General features: G+C 43.6%; 1 protein-coding gene across 1 annotated transcript; it reads left to right on the forward strand.

Moving 5' to 3' along the window:
• The first annotated feature begins 9951 nt into the window (after positions 1 to 9951).
• Positions 9952 to 15590, forward strand: C26H12orf76 (chromosome 26 C12orf76 homolog). Its single transcript, XM_049101944.1, has 2 exons — positions 9952 to 10147; positions 14307 to 15590. The coding sequence occupies exons 1-2, from the start codon at positions 10015 to 10017 to the stop codon at positions 14390 to 14392; spliced, it is 219 nt and encodes a 72-aa protein (XP_048957901.1). The 5' UTR covers positions 9952 to 10014; the 3' UTR covers positions 14393 to 15590.
• Positions 15591 to 17710: the final 2120 nt, after the last annotated feature.

A 17710-nucleotide genomic window follows, 5' to 3' on the forward strand; every position in this document is an offset into this window, starting at 1 on the left:
CAACCTTCACACGAAGGCTCTGCCAAGAATTAGCTTCCCTTCAACTGACCAACCTTGGCTGAGCAGCTACTGTGAATTAACCAGGAAAGTGGCCACCTGGGCTAGTGCTCTGATAATTTAATGAATGGAGTCTGGGACCCTCAATGGCTCACTGACTATTGTTCTGAGCAACCATCTGAGCAGCCTGGACTAAGATCTGGCTGACAGCGGGAGTGGGCTGCACTGGCGCGGAGTGGGCACCTCCTCTGCTCCTTCCCTCCTCCCCAAATCTAGTTTCTACAGACTCCTCATCCTTCCCTGGACCATGCAGTGGCAGGGCACAGAGCCCCATCTCATCTTAGAGGGACCCCTCCACCCTACCCCAGGACTCTGCTAATCCTCCAGACCCTGCTTCCTCTGTCACCAACAGGTATTTTTCCAAAGAAAACAAAAACACTAATTCAAAAAGATATAGGCACCCTCATGTTTATTGCAGCATTATTTATAATAGCCAAGATATGGAAGCAACTCAAGTGTCTATCAACTCAAGTGTCTACACACACACACACACACACACACACACACACACACAGGAATATTACTCAGCCATTAAAAAAAAAACAAACCATGATATCTGCCATTCGCAACAACATGGATGGACCTAAAGGGTATTATGGTAAGTGAAATAAGTCAGTCAGAGAAAGACAAATACCGTGTGATTTCACTCATATGTGTAATATATGGAAACAAAACAAACAAACCAGACTCTTAAATACAGAGAACGAACTGATGGTTGCCAGAGGGGAGGTAGGTAGGGCATGGGTGAAATAGATGAAGGGGATTAAGAGGTACAAACTTCCAAATATAAAATAAATAAGTCGGGCAGCCCAGGTGGCTCAGCGGTTTAGCGCCTGCCTTCTGCCCAGAGCCTGATCCTGAAGACCCGGGATTGAGTCCCACGTCAGGCTCCCTGCATGGAGCCTGCTTCTCCCCCCCTTCTCTCTCTCTCTCTCTCTCTCTCTCTCTCTCTCAGTGGTTGAGCATCTGCCTTTGGCTCAGGTTGTGATTCCAGGGTCCTGGAATCGAGTCTCTGCCTATGTCTGCCTTTGTGTGTGTCTCTCATGAATAAATAAAATCTTTTAAAAAAAGAATTATCAAATCAATATGTTGTGCACCTAAAGTTAACATAACATTGCATGTATATCATTTATATTGGATGTATCTCAATTATATTTCATAATAAAAAAGAAAATATATAAGATGATGAATTATAGGCAGCCTAGTTCCCGATTTATACTAGTGCTCTAAAACATCAGAGGGGGACACTTGATGGGATGAGCACTTGGTGTTATGCTATACGTTGGCAAATTGAACTCCAATTAAAAAAATAAAAATAAAAATAAATAAATTAATTAAATTAAAACATCAAAAAAATAAAATAAAATAAAACATTTGCTAAAAGCAAGATTTCAGGTTAGCCATTGTCTTGATACTGGAGTAGAAAGAAAAAAAAAACTGGATAAAGATGGTAAGCTGGTGATCTCCCTCACTGGTAAGTTCCAAAAGCTGCTCACTAGGTCACCTTTTATGTCTTTAACCCTAGCATCTGGATGTGTTTCTGAGGTCAGAGAAGCCAAACCAGGGCTCAAAGTCTGAGTCAGTCTGCCCAATTCCTGTCCCTTAGTGGAGAAAGACATACTCTGGGGCCTGAGCTCAAGGACTAAGGCAGACAGAACATGCTGGTCTCCATAATTGCACTTCCTAATCCTGACCTGCCCTCCAGCTAAAGTCCAGGCCATTCAAACAGGCAGCATCTCTTTGTCTTTGGACTGACTACCAAATTACCAAAGGATTTGCATCAAGCCTAACTCTGCAGAGATGAGACACGTGGCGTTTCTAGTCTTTGTCATCATATACAAACCAACACACATAAATACGAACTCACATCCTTACTATAATGAACCCTGACAGTCAGGAGGGAGGTTAAGCATACAACTGACCCAGAAGTGAGTTTTGGGTCTGAGAAACACTCGCCACACATGAGCATCATCTCATTTGGCCTTTGCAACAGCCCAACGAAGCAGAATATCTGTTATCACATCCATCTTACAAAAGAGGAACTCAAGACCCATAGAGGTTAAGACACATAGTTAGAAAAAAGGGAAGTGAGAATTTGACCCCTAGCATCTTGGCTCAAGAATCTATATTGTAACCACCTTATTCTACTTTTGCTGGAGCAGTTCTGGGTACAGAGAGGAAAATAAACAGACTTTCCAAAAGGAAAGTTAGAAGCATGTGGTAAGGAAAATGATGGGGTCGTGGCGGCTTTCCAGACCCTAGAATGTACAGAGAAAAAACTGTGGCTTCAAGTCACATAATCTAAGCATGATGCAATCATTGTCAATTCTGTTGCATTGCAAATGTCTCACTTAACTCCTTCAAATCTAGATTTAGGCGTGTTCTTCAGTCCCCAGTTCAGTGGAAGAGTTGGTATTTAGAGTCCTGAGGCAAAGACAAGTACCTATCACAGCCCCTAAGGAAATACTGAGTATCCAGCAAATGTAAATATCAGGGTAACTTTCCATATAATCCCTTTCACTATTTCTTATATTCCGTGTATGAGTGAAACCGTATAATGATTGTCCTTCTCCGACTGACTTGTAAGGGAAAGGAGGGGAACTGAATGGGAAAAATTAGAGAAGGAGACAAACCATGAGAGACTCCTAACTCTGGGAAACAACAAAGGTAGTGGAAGGGGAGGTGGGTAGAGGGATGGGGTAGCTGGGTGACGGGCACTGAGGGGGGCACTTGATGGGACTAGCACTGGGTGTTATATGTTAGCAAATCGAACTCCAATAAAAAAATATACTAAATAAATAAATAATAAAAAAATTAAAAAAATCTTGATAGTTTCAAATATATATACATATGTATTTTAATTTTAATATCTCTTTTTAAGATTTTATTTATTTATTCATGAGAGAGAGAGAGAGGCAGACACAGGCAGAGGGAGAAGCAGGCTCCATGCAGGGAGCCCGACATGGGACTCAGTCCTGGGTCTCCAGGATCACGCCCTGGCCGAAGGCAGGCGCTTAACCGCTGAGCCACCCAGGGATCCCTAATTTTAATATATCTAATTTTAATATATTTAATTACATATACAATTACTCTGATACATATATGTGCATATGTACATATATAATTATATATATAATTACTCTGATACATACATACACACAAATATGTATCAGAGTAATTTCTTCAAAGATCCTTTACCCTGCCCTTGCCTACTCCCTGGACAAGAGCCTTTCCACACAAATTGCAAAATGTAGAGAATGAGACAAACAAACTCGTGTTTGTTTCCTGTTGATTGGAAAAAAGTGTTTGGTGACAGGTTCCAAATTGTTTACTTGTCGTTGGAGTTAGTTCCCAAAGCTTAACACAAACTTTGAAAGGGGATTATTGGAAAAAAAAAAAAAAAAGGTTCATTTGCACAGTAAACTCCCTGGCCAGGGACACAAGTTTCTGGAACACAGTTGTGACTTGATGTCACCAAACAAACAAAATGTGTAACTTTAGAAGTCCTCAAAGTAGTTGTTCTCAGATTGACAAAAGGCAAAAGCTGCCAGAGTTGATGGTTTTAAAATGTTCACAAAAGTAAATTTCACCCTGTCTCAGTACACAAAAGCATAAACATGATTCTGTGTGAGGAAAATTTTTAAAAAGGCAAAACCTTAATCAACAACAGAAGGGACAAAAAAAAAAAAAAAAAAAAAAAACCAGAAAGGACAAATGGTACAGGAGAAGCCTCTTAATTCTCTGCTCTAAATGTAGCTGAAATATACATTTTGCAGCTGTATTTTAAATATATAACTTTTTTGGAAGCCAGCCCTCTGCCATCATCTGACACTCCACTTCTGCTGGAGTTTTAACATTTTCAAAATGTAATCTTCAATCCCCAAGTAAGAAAAATAGTCTAAAAGACATGAAGGCCATATGGGGATTCCTATTTCACAGCAACATGAACTGAGATGAACTGCCAATGTCAGAGGGAGGAGGCGAGAGTGCAGATGCTTGTGTCAGACGGTCAACAACCGAGACAGCCATCCCCTTGGCTAAGATAACTGGAGTACTTCTTCACCTTGGGTTTCTCTGGATCCACCATGTGTCAGGACTACCCAACTCAGCAGATAAGCCAAAGCAGAAAAAAAAAAAAATGATAGGCTTAAGTGACTGCATGATTGCAGTCACTGCAAAATCTAGCCCAGGGGTCCTGGGCTAGATGCTCCATGTAATCAGACTTCCACGGTTTCCACCACCATGGTTATGCCAGATCTCTCTTCTTCCGTGTTGGTTTCATCATTCCAACAGAGGCCCAGAGTGGCTTTTAAAAACTCAAGCAAAAAAAAAAAGTATAATTTGGGTATAATTCCCATTGGTCTAGCTCAGAGTCACATGCTCAGGGATCTGAACACATCACTGTAGCCAGAGGGATGGCTGATGCTGATTGGTCACATCTGGGTCATGTGTTCACTGGTGGAGCTAGGAACATGTGTATTGCCCCATAAGCCTGGAAGGATGGGTGATTCCCCACAAGTCACCTGCTGTAATTGGAAGGAGGGAAATAGATCTTGGGCAGGCAAAAACAGAATTCATTCTATCTTCAACATGGCGTGTCCCAAGCCTTTTAAAATACAGCTGCAAAATGTATATTTTCAGCTACATTTAAAGCAGAGAAGCAAAGTTTTTCTCTTGTATCATTTGTCCCTTATAGGTTTTTTAAAAATTTTTATTTATTTATTCATGATAGAGAGAGAGAGAGAGAGGCAGAGACACAGGCAGAGGGAGAAGCAGGCTCCATGGCAGGAGCCTGACGCAGGACTTGATCCAGGGACTCCAGGATCATGCCCTGGACCAAAGGCAGGCGCTAAACCGCTGAGCCACCCAGGGATCCCCATCCCTTCTGTTTTTAATTATGGCTTTGCCTTCTTTATTTTCCCAAGATGTTCGCATCTCCAGTGATTCTCACGATGTTCACTTCCTCCTCAGAACTTCTGTGTTTTCCTGTGATTTGCTCAACACTCTTAAGGCTGCAGTTTTGTCTTTCGCCTGAATCACCTCAACAATGGACACTACCCCCCCTCCTTTATTGGCCAAAATGCCCCTATTATGCATTTTTGTGCATAATTCCTGCTCTGGGATGATTATTTGTGTCCCCCTCAACTCATATGTTGAAATCCTAACCCCCAGTGTGATGGCACTGGGAGGTGATTAGGCTATGAAGGTGGAATCCTCACAAATGGGATTATAAAAGAGATCCCACAGGGGCACCTGGATGGCTCAGTCCATTAAGAAGTCAACTCTTTTTCTTTTTTTTAAGATTTATTTGAGAGAGAGAGTGCATGAGCACAAGTGGGAAGGAGAAGCAGACTCCCCACTGAGCAGGGAGCCCAACACAGGGCTTCATTCCAGGAACCTGGGATCATGACCTGAGCTGAAGGCAGATGCTTAACCAACTGAGCCACCCAGGCACCCTAGTTGTTAACTCTTGATTTTGGCTCAGGTCGTGATCTCCAGGTCCATGCTCAGCACGGAGTCTACTTGAGGATTCTCTCTCTCTCTCTGCCTCTCCCCCAACCCAAATAAATAAATAAATCTTTTTTTAAAAAGAGAGAGGGGACAACTGGGTGGCTCAGCAGTTGGGCGTCTGCCTTGGGCTGAGTGCGTAATCCCAGGGTCTTGGGATTGAGTCCTGTATCGGGCTCCCAGAGCCTGCTTTTCCCTCTGCCTGTGTCTCTGCCTCTCTGTGTCTCTCATGGATAAATAAATAAAATCTTAATAAAATAAAATAAAGAGAGAGGGAGAGAGAGAGATCTCACAGAGTTCCCTTATCCCTTCCACCATGACAAAGCAATGAACAAGGAAGGGGACTCTCACCAGAAAATGACCATGATGCCGTAGACAGCACTCCATCTGGTCTTAGGGTTAACTTGCTTCAAGTGAACATACTCTACTTGCTGACCTAAGGCCCTTGACCTGTAACAGAACTAATTTCCTTGCCTTGAGATTTACAGGCCACTCGCCTTAAAGAATGAAGAACCAGAACTTTCCCAGGGCACAAAGGCTATATCATACATATAATATATATAATGAAAAAACATATATATATATATATATATATATATATATATATATATATATATATATAATGGAAAATTACTCAACATAAAAAGGAATGAAATCTTGCCATTTTCAACAACATAGATGGATCTAAAGGGTATAATGCTAAGTGAAATAAGCCAGTCAGACAAAGACAAATACCATATAATTTCACTCATCTGTGGAACTGAAGAAACAAAACAAACAAAGAAAGAAAAAGAGACAAGCAAAAAAACCAACTCTTAAATATAGGGAACAAACTGGTGGTTGCCAGAGGGGAGTTGGGTGGGAGATGGGAGAAACAGGTGATAGAGATTAAGATTACACTTATCATGATAAGCACTGAGTAATGTATAAAATTGTTGAATCATGGGTCACCTGCATGGCTCAGTTGGTTAAGTAGCTGATTCTTGGTCTTAGCTCGGGTCTTTTTCTTTAAGATTTTTAAAATTTATTTGACAGAGAGCCCAAGCAGGAGAAGCAGCAGAGGGAGAGAGAGAAGCAGACAGCCTGATACTGAGCTCTATCCCAGGACCCTGGGATCATGGCCAGAGCCAAAGGCAGACGCTTAACTGACTGAGACACCTAGGCATCCTTCAGCTCAGGTCTCGATCTCTGGGTCATGCGTCTGGGCCCCACATGGGGCTCCACACTGGTCATGAAGCCTACTTTTAAAAAGAAGAAGAAGAATTGTCGAATCGTTATGTTATACACTGAAACTAATATAACACTGTATATTAATTATACTGGAATTTAAAAATAAATATGTATTTTTAGAAAACTAGTGCCTCCCAGTGCAAATCAAAACCACAATGACATACCATTTTAAAACTACTAGGATGGGGGCCCTTAGGTGGCTCAGGCAGTTGGGCATTGGGCTCTTGATTTCAGCTCAGGTGATGATCTCAAAGTCGTGATATCAAGCCCAATATTGGCTGTAGAGATTACTTAAATAAATAAAACATTTTTAAAAAGAAATATATATAATGGAATATTATTCAGCCACGAACAATAATGAAATTTTGAAGTATGTGATCATATGAATGGACCTTGAAAACATGCTTGGTGAAATGAGCCAGACACAGAAGAACAAATATTAGATGATTCCATTTACATGAAGTACCCAGAATAGTTAAGCTCATAGGACAGAAAGTGGGATAGAGTGACTAGGGGAGGAAAGAAGGGAGAGTTATTGTCTAATGGGTAGATAGTTTTAGTGCAACATGATGAATAAGTTTTAGATATACATAACAGTAATGGTAATTACATGAGATTATTAATGTATTTAATGCCACTGAACTGTACACTTATGAATGATAAAAACAATAAACATTATGTTATGTATATTTAACTGCAATATTAATTAGTTGATTGATTGATTGGCAACTCCCAAAATTTTGTCATTTTTGCTTTTGTTGTTGCTTTTTTTTTTACAGGAAAAAGCTATAAATAGAAATGTACTGGGATCCCTGGATGGCTCAGCGGTTGAGTGCCTACCTTCAGCCCAGGGTGTGATCCTGGAGTCCGGGGATCGAGTCCCACATTGGGCTCCCTGCATGGAGCCTGCTTCTCTCTCTGCCTATGTCTCTGTCTCTCTCTGTGTTTCTCTCATGAATAAATAAATAAAATCTTAAAAAAAAAGAAATGTATTACCTGAAATATAGGGACTTGGATATCACAAATTAATACTACAGTCTGTGATCGTGCAAGTATTCATTACACAAGCATTTATTGAATACCTAGTGTGTGCAAAGCATACACCACATTAGGAACTTAGAGAAGAAGGGTACAAAAATAAATGAATTTCAGATTGTGCCCTGAAGATAGAATTGTTATATTTAGCAAATAAAAACAAAAGATTGCCCAATTACATTTGAAGTTCAGGTAAACAACAAATATGATATCCCATGCAATATTAGGAATGTCCTTTTACTAAATGTTATTCATTGCTTATGTGAAATCAAAATTTCACATAATGAAATTTGTGAAATTTGTGAATGTCCTGCACTCCTGATGGAAGAAGTTTATCATCCAATTAGAGAAATAAGACATTTACAATCACCAGAATACAAAGTACAATGAGCTGAGCATCAAAAGGTCAAGGGCTGTGGGAATTTGGAGGTAGAAATTATATTTAATTGTAAATGGTCTGATATTTGGGGTTTTTTAAAAAGATTTTATTTATTTATTCATGAGAGACACACAGAGAGAGGCAGAGACATAGGCAGAGGAAGAAGCAGGCTCCATGTAGGGAGCCCAATGTGGGACTCAACCCCAGGACCTAGGGATCATGATCTGAGCCAAAGGCAGACACTCAACCACTAAGCCACCCAGGTGCCCCAATGGTCTGCTATTTTAGTATGTACAAATATATGTGACGTTACTAAGTGGAGAAAACAAGGCTATTTTCAATACTTTGTTTTTCTTCTGCCCCTCGCTTTTTTGTTTACTCAACATTATTGCTGCTCCACATCCATCCGACAGATATTTGAGAAAAACTTTCCTGTTCCCAGAACTGCTCCAGGCACCAAGGGCAGACAGACATTGTCCTGCCTTCATGGAGTTCACAGTTTGGTGGGGAAGACAGGCAACAACAGAAAAAAGTCAAAGAACAGAATTACTTGAGATAGTGATGACAACTATACAGAGACGATGGGCTGAGTGTGGTGGCTGTGTCAGGGACTCCGGAAAGGGCACTCTGAGGAATGGACCTTGGGTGGAGACTTCAGTGGTGTACAGTTGCCTGCCATGCACATGTGCCAGGGAAAAGTACTGCAGGCAAAGGGAACAGTAAAAATCCTGAAGCAGAAACAAAAACGAAGTCAAATGCCTGGGGCATAATTACATGTCATACATTATCATTAAACAATTGCTTATTCTATAAGAAATAGTGAAAGGGACCATAAGAGAAAGGAGGGGAAACTGAGTGGGGGAAAAATTAGAGAGGAAGACAAATGATAAGAGACTCATAACTCGGGATCCCTGGGTGGCGCAGCGGTTTGGCGCCTGCCTTTAGCCCAGGGCGCGATCCTGGAGACCCGGGATCGAATCCCACGTCAGGCTCCCGGTGCATGGAGCCTGCTTCTCCCTCTGCCTGTGTCTCTGCCTCTCTCTCTCTCTCTCTCTCTCTCTCTCTGTGATTATCATAAATAAATAAAAATTAAAAAAAAAGAGAGAGACTCATAACTCTGGGAAACAAACGAAGGGCTGCAGAAGGGAAGGAGGGTCGGGGGATGGGGTAACCAGGTGACAGGGACTAAGGAGGGCACATGATGGGATGAGCACTGGGTATTATACTATATGTTGACAAACTGAATTTAAGTAAAATTTTGTAAAAAGTTAACTGAGGATGAGTTTAGAGGGATAGAAGATGAAAGAGGCAACGGGGTAGCGAGAGTGTATGTATGTGGAGCAAGTGGGAAGGTTGCAATTTTAGAAAAGCATGTCCAGGTAAGGGCTTCCTGAGAAGGAGGCATTTGTCAAATGGTAATACAGTGTCTATTTCTTGGGCCTGTAGCGAAGATCTAATAAGAAAATGCACGGATTCATAGAAAAAAGAAAAACCTTTGATAGGCCCAAAGTGGCCCCAAGAGACTCCTATGGAAAGATGCCCGCCTGAAGCTCACAAAAGGGGGACGTAGTCACGGCGGAGTGGTGATCCAGATGGACGTTGCCCCAGACGGAAGGGCGATCCCGCTGAACACGGCCCCGGCGGACGGGCGCAGCGGGAGGAGCCCCAAGCGCCCAGGGCGTCTGGTTACCCTGGCAACAGCGCGCGCTGGGTGGGAGGAGACGGCGGCGGAAGGAGGCGCGCGGGCCGGGGCGGAGGCGGGGCTTTGGGCGGAAGTGCGCTCTCCGCCGCTGCGGCCCGAGAAGATGCAGCGCCCCGTGTGCTGGTGGCTGAGCTTCGGCCTGGGGAGCTTCCTGGCCGGGCGGGCGGAGGCCCCGAGCCCCGTAGAGCCACCGGAGCGGAGCCGGCCCTACGCGGTGCTGCGCGGGCAGAACCTGGGTGAGCGGCGGGGGCGGGGCGGGGCGGGGCGGGCGTGCCTCGCGGTCGGCTCCCTGCACCAGCGCGGTTGCTTCAGTGACCTGGTGGCCGGGCCCCTCTTCTCTGGCTGCGTGGGCCCGGGCTGGGCCACAAGGGTCCTTTAATGAGAGAGCTGAGAATTGCAGCCCTGATTTGAAGGTGAAAGTGAAACTCAGGGAGGCGAGGCTACCTGCCCCGGTGTACACAGCTAGGATAGCGGGGGAGGCCGGGGCTGGTACCGGTCAGCCTACTTTTCGGACGTTCTCGTTATTCCCCTTCGCAACTAGGAAAAGACCCGAATGAGTATCTGTTTTACGTAACCTAAAGAAACCCGAAGAGGATTTTTCCCTTTTGCGAAAAAAGTGAAAAGAGCGCTCGCTCAGCAGGTTTTTTTGCATTACACACCCGGAGCAGCGAGAGTGGCCCCACCAGACTCTGTCCCCGAGAGCTGCACTCGGCATCCTAGCATCACGGCGATATAGCTTTGAAATGTGTCTGTATCTGTCCCTGTTCTCGATTTTTTAAAAAGATTTATTTACTTATTCATTCATTTATTTATGATAGAGAGAGAAGCAGGCCCCATGCCGGGAGCCCGACGCGGGACTCGATCCCGGGACTCGATCCCGGGACTCCAGGATCACGCCCTGGGCCAAAGGCAGACGCCAAACCGCTGAGCCACCCAGGGATCCCCTCCTGTTCCCGATTTATTCTGGGTATCCTCCATTAGCTAAATGTGTCTTAAGGTATCAGAAAAGCCTGAGGTTATTTTGGGGGTCTGGGAAGGCCAAAATTTTTTCCTTGTAAATTAATGGCAACTTTTTTCACTTTATGCCATTTCTGCTTACTAAAGGTTTCATAGGCACAGGATGTTCAGTGAACATGGGAAACCAGTACTAGACCTTAGGTTTTGTGGAGCTTGAAAGGTACCTTTTGGGAGGAGCTCTAAAAGACACATATATATACATATGGGTACACCTGGTGTACATGGCTTTGGAAGGGGTCTTGGAGCTTAAAGTTTGACAAAATTCACAGTAACCCTCCCTCTCATTCTGCCAGAGCCACCCTTTCCACTGTACCTCATTGATACATGTACCTCATTGATAACATGTGTATCTCTATGCCACGTAGTGTCATCTTTGCATTATCTTGACTCTACATGAACTCATGAACTCTTGCATTGAATTTATGTATTGAGGGCAGCCCGGGTGGCTCAGTGGTTTAGCTCAGCGGTTTAGTGCTGCCTTGGGCCTGGGGCATAACCCTGGAGACCAGGGATCGAGTCCCATGTAGGGCTCCCTGCATGGAGCCTGCTTCTCCCTCTGCCTGTGTCTCTGTCTCTCTCTTCTCTCCATATCTCTATGAATAAATAAATCTAAAAAAAAAGAAAGAATTTATGTATTGAGCACTTACTGTGTACCTAGCACCCTGCTGAATGATTTCCACGTGCTCTGCTGCTCCATCCTTTGGAGCAGTTTCTCCACCAGGGTACTACTGACATGGTGGACCAGATGGGTCTTTGTGGGCGAGGTGAAGTGAGGCACAGTATCCTGAGCATTGTAAAACGTTGAGTGGCGTCCGCGGCCTTTATCTGCTAGATGCCAGGACCACACTTAACTCCCTGTCTGGATAATCAGAATATCTGAAGACATTATCAGATGTCCACTGGGGCAAAATCCCCCTGGTTAAGAACCACTACTGCAGAATAATACTATTCGAAGAGTGGCCTGAGTGGCTCAGCGGTTGTGTCTGCCTTCGGCTCAGGGTATAATCCCGAGATCAGAATCAAGTCCGCCATCGGGCTCCCTGGGGGAAGCCTGCTTCTCCCTCTGCCTATGTCACTGCCTCTCTCTCTGTCTCTGTCTCTCTCTCTCTTTCTGTCTCTCATGAATAAATAAATAAATCTTAAAAAAAAAAAATCGGTCTGCAAACTGATGGGGTGTCCATACTATTTACCTGCAAAGAAAGGACCACAGACATTAAATGTTTAGGGATTTAACAGTTTGACACTGTTGCAACATCCAAGCAAGTAGACACCAATCCTATAGGAGTCCCTGGACTGACAAGGACTGCTTACTAGTCATGCCCATAGTAATGGCCCGGGACAGGCTACAAGCTATAAACACTAGTCCTTTACCACAGGTAGTTTGGGAAACACTACCCTACACCATCCTGTGCAGTGGGTGTTTTTATCTCTGTCTTTACAGAGGAGGAAACAGAGATTGTGGAACTTAGGTGAGAACACAGCCTGTCAGTGTAGATTGGACTCCAAACCCTGAATTCTTGACCACTGTGCTATGCTGCCAGTTTTGGTCATAATGCCTTCATCTATCATGTGCATGTTATATATCCACACTCTAAGGAGTGCTTTTCATTGGGTACCACAGTCAGGTTTCAGGAAACCCTTGTGAGGTGGGTTTCACTTGCCACTTGTGTAGATGTACGAAATGAAGCTCAACGATGGGAAGTGACTAGTAAGGAAGGACCTAACTAGTCTTAGGTTCAGCCTGAGCCTGCCATTCAGGCAACTAATACCGTGTGCAAAGTGTGGGAGAGGTAAAAAGATGAAGGCTGGGAGAATTTATCAATCCCCACATGGACATTATGTACCTAACCACCCGTGATTTTAAGCCTTTTCAAATGCTCTTTGAGGTTCCATTCTCCACTTCTAGTCCCCTGCATACCTGCTTTGGGAGTTTGCTTGGGTTTTGGGAGGCGGTGTTTTCTTAAGAGCCCTTTCAGAATGTCAAATGCAAGAAAGTGGCTTAAAAGGAATAAGGCAAATTGAGATCCATTGCAGTGAGAACCTTAGAAATTCATAGAATTCAAGATTTTGATTTTAAGGGCAGGTATTTAGGTAACAAGGCCTGTTTTGAGATGGGACATTTAGCGTGTATGAGTTTTAGGTTGTCTTTGTCACTTCCTGTGTTCTTTCCCTTCCTCACCAAAAAAAGTTTTTCTGTATGGTCAGTGTTTAAGTAATAACTGGGTTCCATGTGGGGGCATTCTGTAGGAGTCACAGATATCTCCAAATTACTGATTTAAGCAAAACAAAACTGTGGTCAAATCCTTTTTTTTCAGTAGCCACACTAGAGAACAGCCATGTTTAGGCTCCCACTGGAACCTGGGATGGGCCCACATACTTGCAAACAAATGTACATTTGCTTGCTAAAAGGTAACATTTTGAACTCTCCTAAGAGCTCTGAGGCAGTCACACAAATGGGACTGCCCTTCACTTCACTGGGTTGCTGGTTATGTTAAAACCCCAGTCCTTGTGTCTAGTCTTGTACTGAGGCTCAACCAGAGTAATCAGTTGGAGGTCCCAGTTCTCACCTGAGCACTCTGGAGATTTTAGACGTGAAATTTACTCCAAATTGTCTCCAAGATGAAATAGATTTGTGACGTTAGTTCATTGCTTCTTGGATTAGAAGGCCTTTGTCTCATCCAGAGATTGAAATGTTTTACTCTTTTTTTCATCTCCAGTTTTTATGAATGGCTTTAAAAACGTTGGGTTCCCTGCTTCTGTTTTTGTCCCCTGCAGTCAGATGGTTCTCCATACAGCAGCCAGAGGGATCTGTTTTCCCAGCTGAATCAGATCATGTCATTCTTTGCCTTCGGCCCTCTCTCTAAACTTACAATAAATCCATGTTGCCTTCATGGTTTACAAGGCCCTGGATGAACTGGCTCCAGCCTTCCTCTGGCTTCATTTCCTGCCTTGCTTCCTTCCCCCTCAGCTATGCTTGCCTGTTTTCATTGGGCTTGCCTCTTTTCTCTTTCTGGGCTTGTCTGGCCCTGAGTGCTTTCTTTTGCTGACCTGCAGATCTTCCCATGGCTGGCTCCCTCTTTTCATCTTGGTCCCAGCTTGCATATTACCTCCTCAGGTGCTTTCTCTACTGCCCTACCTACTATTACCCACCCCCCATCACCATCACATTTCTTCAACCCCCAAAGATGCTCTCACTTGTTTACGTCTCTTCCCCCATGTATGTGGAAACATCCCAAGAGAAAATCTGTTTGTGACCATTTCCCACACACCTGGTGCTGTGCCTGGCACTGAGTGGCATTTGGCAAATCATCATCAATGAGTAGAAGGAAGACAGGACCTGAAGCTGCCATTAGGAGATAACATGTTTTCCTTTTGCAGTGTTGATGGGAACCATTTTCAGCATCCTGCTGGTGACTGTGATCCTTATGGCATTTTGTGTCTACAAGCCCATTCGGCGTCGGTGACAGCCAAGCAAACAAGTTCTTCCAAAGTACTGGAGAAAAGATCAATTGTGTTGCACGTGGGTCATTGGAGAAGTTGGAATCAGAACTCCGCCACTTGGAAGTCCGACCACTTCAGTCTGGACAGTTGGTAAATGTGAAATGATTTAGAAAAAACATTAGGTAGTTTTTTTTTTCCTAACACTGTAATGTAAGTAACTGGGTCTGCCTCTTAGTGTTTCTTTGTATATCTGGCTACATTCAACACTTGTTACACCTTAAGACCTGAAGCTCCCAGTTTCAGTGTAAAGATGGGAAAGCGGTTAACTAACTATGTGAGTGGTGTGAAAACCACACAGGAAAGGACTAATCCTGAATGTTGGGAAATATTCATAAGAGGAAGACTTAACGTGTAGACATTCTATACTGGAGACCCATTTGGTCACAGTGGGGTTAAGAATCACATGTTTTTAGTTATATTGAGTTGGCTTGGAATGCCCTCGTTGCAAAGCTGTCTCAGCTGTGGGGAACTTGGGCCACCACTCCTCATGCTGCATGGCTCTGTACTCCAATGCCCCCAGTGAAGTCAGGGTCACATCAGGTAGGCCTATGACCAAGAGCACCCTGGGGTTGGAAGGCTCTGAGTTGGACTAGAAATGTGACTGAGAAAGAACTCCATCCTGCTGAAACACGTTGATCTTCCTGGGGCTGCACTCAAGCCTTTCCAGCCCCTGGCCTAAAACATGTGGCAGCTTTTCAGATTTGGAATCTAAAAGAAATTCAGCAGGAACTCTTTTTAGCCCTGGGTGAGGAGGTCCTCAGAAGTATATGTTCTGGTAGAAGAGCGAGTGTCAGGTGGGTGTGTGTTTACACAGATTTCATCTCAACCTTGAAAATGCTGCTGTTTTGCAATGTTGAACTGGATTTTTTCTTTCCTATTGAAATGATACTTTTGTACTTACAAAGTGGTTGTTATCAGTATTTATTTTAAAGATGCTAGGTTTAATTTGTTATTAAATTGAAATGCTTATCTTGTATTCCGTTCAGTAACTGCACTGACTTTTTTTTTTAACACCCTGCACTGAATGTGAAACAAATTAACGTGGGATACTGTAACTGTTGAACTTAAGGATTTTGTGTGTAACCCTAACATTGAGCCATTGAAGTGTTCACTGTTTTGTGCTTTGCGCCAAGTGTCAATTAAAATTAAAGTAAAATCTTACATGCTGTTTGACTCCTGGTGATTTAAGATTTTATTAATTTAGTCATGAGAGACACAGAGAGAGGTAGAGACACAGGCAGAGGGAGAAGCAGGCTCCACGCAGGGAGCCCAATGTGGGACTCGATCCCGGTACTCTAGAATCACACCCTGGGCTGAAGGCAGGTGCTAAACCACTGAGCCACTCAGGGATCCCCTGGTGATTATTTTCTAAGCGTCTAAAATGCAGGTGTGTGTTGGCATTTGATCTACTCTCTCAGAGAAGCGCCGAGAAGTTAATTTTTTTTTTAAGATTTTATTTATTCATGAGAGACACAGGCAGAGGGAGAAGCAGGCTCCATGCAAGGAGCCCGACGTGGGACTCGATCCCGGGTCTCCAGGATCACGCCCTGGGCCAAAGTCAGCACTAAACCGCTGAGCCACCCGGGCTGCCCAAATTTTAAAATTTATGTGTGAAATAAGACAGTTGCCCCAAGGCGTGAGATATTATTTCGGAGACTGAGCCGTAAGTAATCTCCCAGGCCAGCCCAAGGGTCTGAAGACCTGGATTCGTGTCTCCACTCTTAAATACAAACAGGCTTAACTTCTCCAGAGCCTCAGTTTTTTCATCTGTAAAGTGGTGCTATACACTCCTTATCTTTCTTAATTATGGTGAAGATCAGACACCGTGAAACCAATACCACCAGGGTGGGGTCACCATCTTTGGCCTGTCCCTTAAAAGACCGTGGTTATTGATGGACTGCAGGGAGGAGGTGCAGGTGGGATTCTGAGAAACTGGCAGTGACAGCCAAGTCCCAAGAGTGCACAGCCCCACCTCATCTGGAGTGCCATGTTTTGATACACTGCCTAAAAATGTATTGCCATTTTTAGGATTTTAGAGGGGAACAGTAAAAACTTGGTAGGCCCATAAACCAACCTGGTAACCTACTGTTTGCTCAGGAATCACTATGCATTTTACTTTTCTGAAACAACCTTGTGATAGTTACTCCATATACAAATCCAACACCCAGCCTACCTCTTCATTCCAATGTTACCATCTGTTTAGTATGAGATTTCAAGCTAAAGTCAGGCGGAGTAATCTTTGTAGAAAAAGGCTTATTGTAGAGATGAGGAAGGGCACAAACCTCAATTCTGGGAAGAGAGAATTCTAAAAACGTTTATGCACCAGAGACTGACTAGTACTTTTCAAGTGGCATTATTTTACCTTCATCTCTGGGAATATGGGGTATGGAGGCAGCCTAAACCTCATAAAATGAACTGTGCTCCGAATATTTACCGTGTACCCAAATGAACATATTCACTTCATTTATACCAGTCATGCAAATGACTTAGCATTAATCTTCACTTTTTTTAAATTTGAGATTAATAAATCTGCAAGTGCTTTTTGGGATCTCGGGGCTGAGGAAGTCTTAATTTTTTTCAGCTGGATCGCAATCTGAAATCCACACATTTCCAGACATGGGCCTACTTTGGATTTTGAACCCCATCACTTAACTGCATGTACTGCAAATAGTCCCATAAAGCAGTTGTCACACAACTTGTCCTCCTTGAAGTCTTCTGTGTTCAGCAACAAATTTGTTGTTACAGTAAATCTCTTTCCCATCATTTAGATTGGACTTCCCTTCCTTGACAGGCATGTTATGTGTGGTGTATTGGACATGCTCATGGTGCAGTGTCAAGCACTTTGTTAGACTTAGTTCCTAGTAATGTCTTATAGAAATGGCTGTTTCCTGCTGATAACTGAACCACCTAAACTTTAAGGAACCTAAAGGTGAAGAAGCTATAGTTTCTTAATAATCCACAGGTATTCCATCTCTTGGCCTAAGGTGACCTGGGTTTTCTTCATTATGCCCCACTGGCTTAGAGTATTGTGTACTTTCCCCCAAAGCATAGCAACTCCCTCACATCTTCCTGGAAATGCCAAGGCCTCATTTCTGGAGCCCAGATGTTTTTTACTGGTCACTGCTTCCGTTTTGTTTTTTGTTTAGATTTTTTTGAAAGAGAAATAGCACAAGTTGGGTGAGGAACAGAGGGAGATGGACTCCCCACTAAGCAGGGAGCCCAGCATGGGATTGAATCCTAGGACCCCAGGATCATGCCATGAGCAGAAGGTAGACGCTTCA

This window comes from Canis lupus, chromosome 26, assembly GCF_003254725.2.
Source record: "Canis lupus dingo isolate Sandy chromosome 26, ASM325472v2, whole genome shotgun sequence".
NCBI classification, from domain to species: domain Eukaryota; kingdom Metazoa; phylum Chordata; class Mammalia; order Carnivora; family Canidae; genus Canis; species Canis lupus.

Excerpts from the sequence above, each read along its gene's own strand:
- C26H12orf76 (XM_049101944.1), top strand. The coding sequence starts at position 10,015 with ATGCAGCGCCCCGTGTGCTGGTGGCTGAGCTTCGGCCTGGGGAGCTTC. Across the intron at positions 10,148-14,306 it reads GCTGCGCGGGCAGAACCTGG|TGTTGATGGGAACCATTTTC; the intron begins GTGAGCGGCGGG and ends TTCCTTTTGCAG.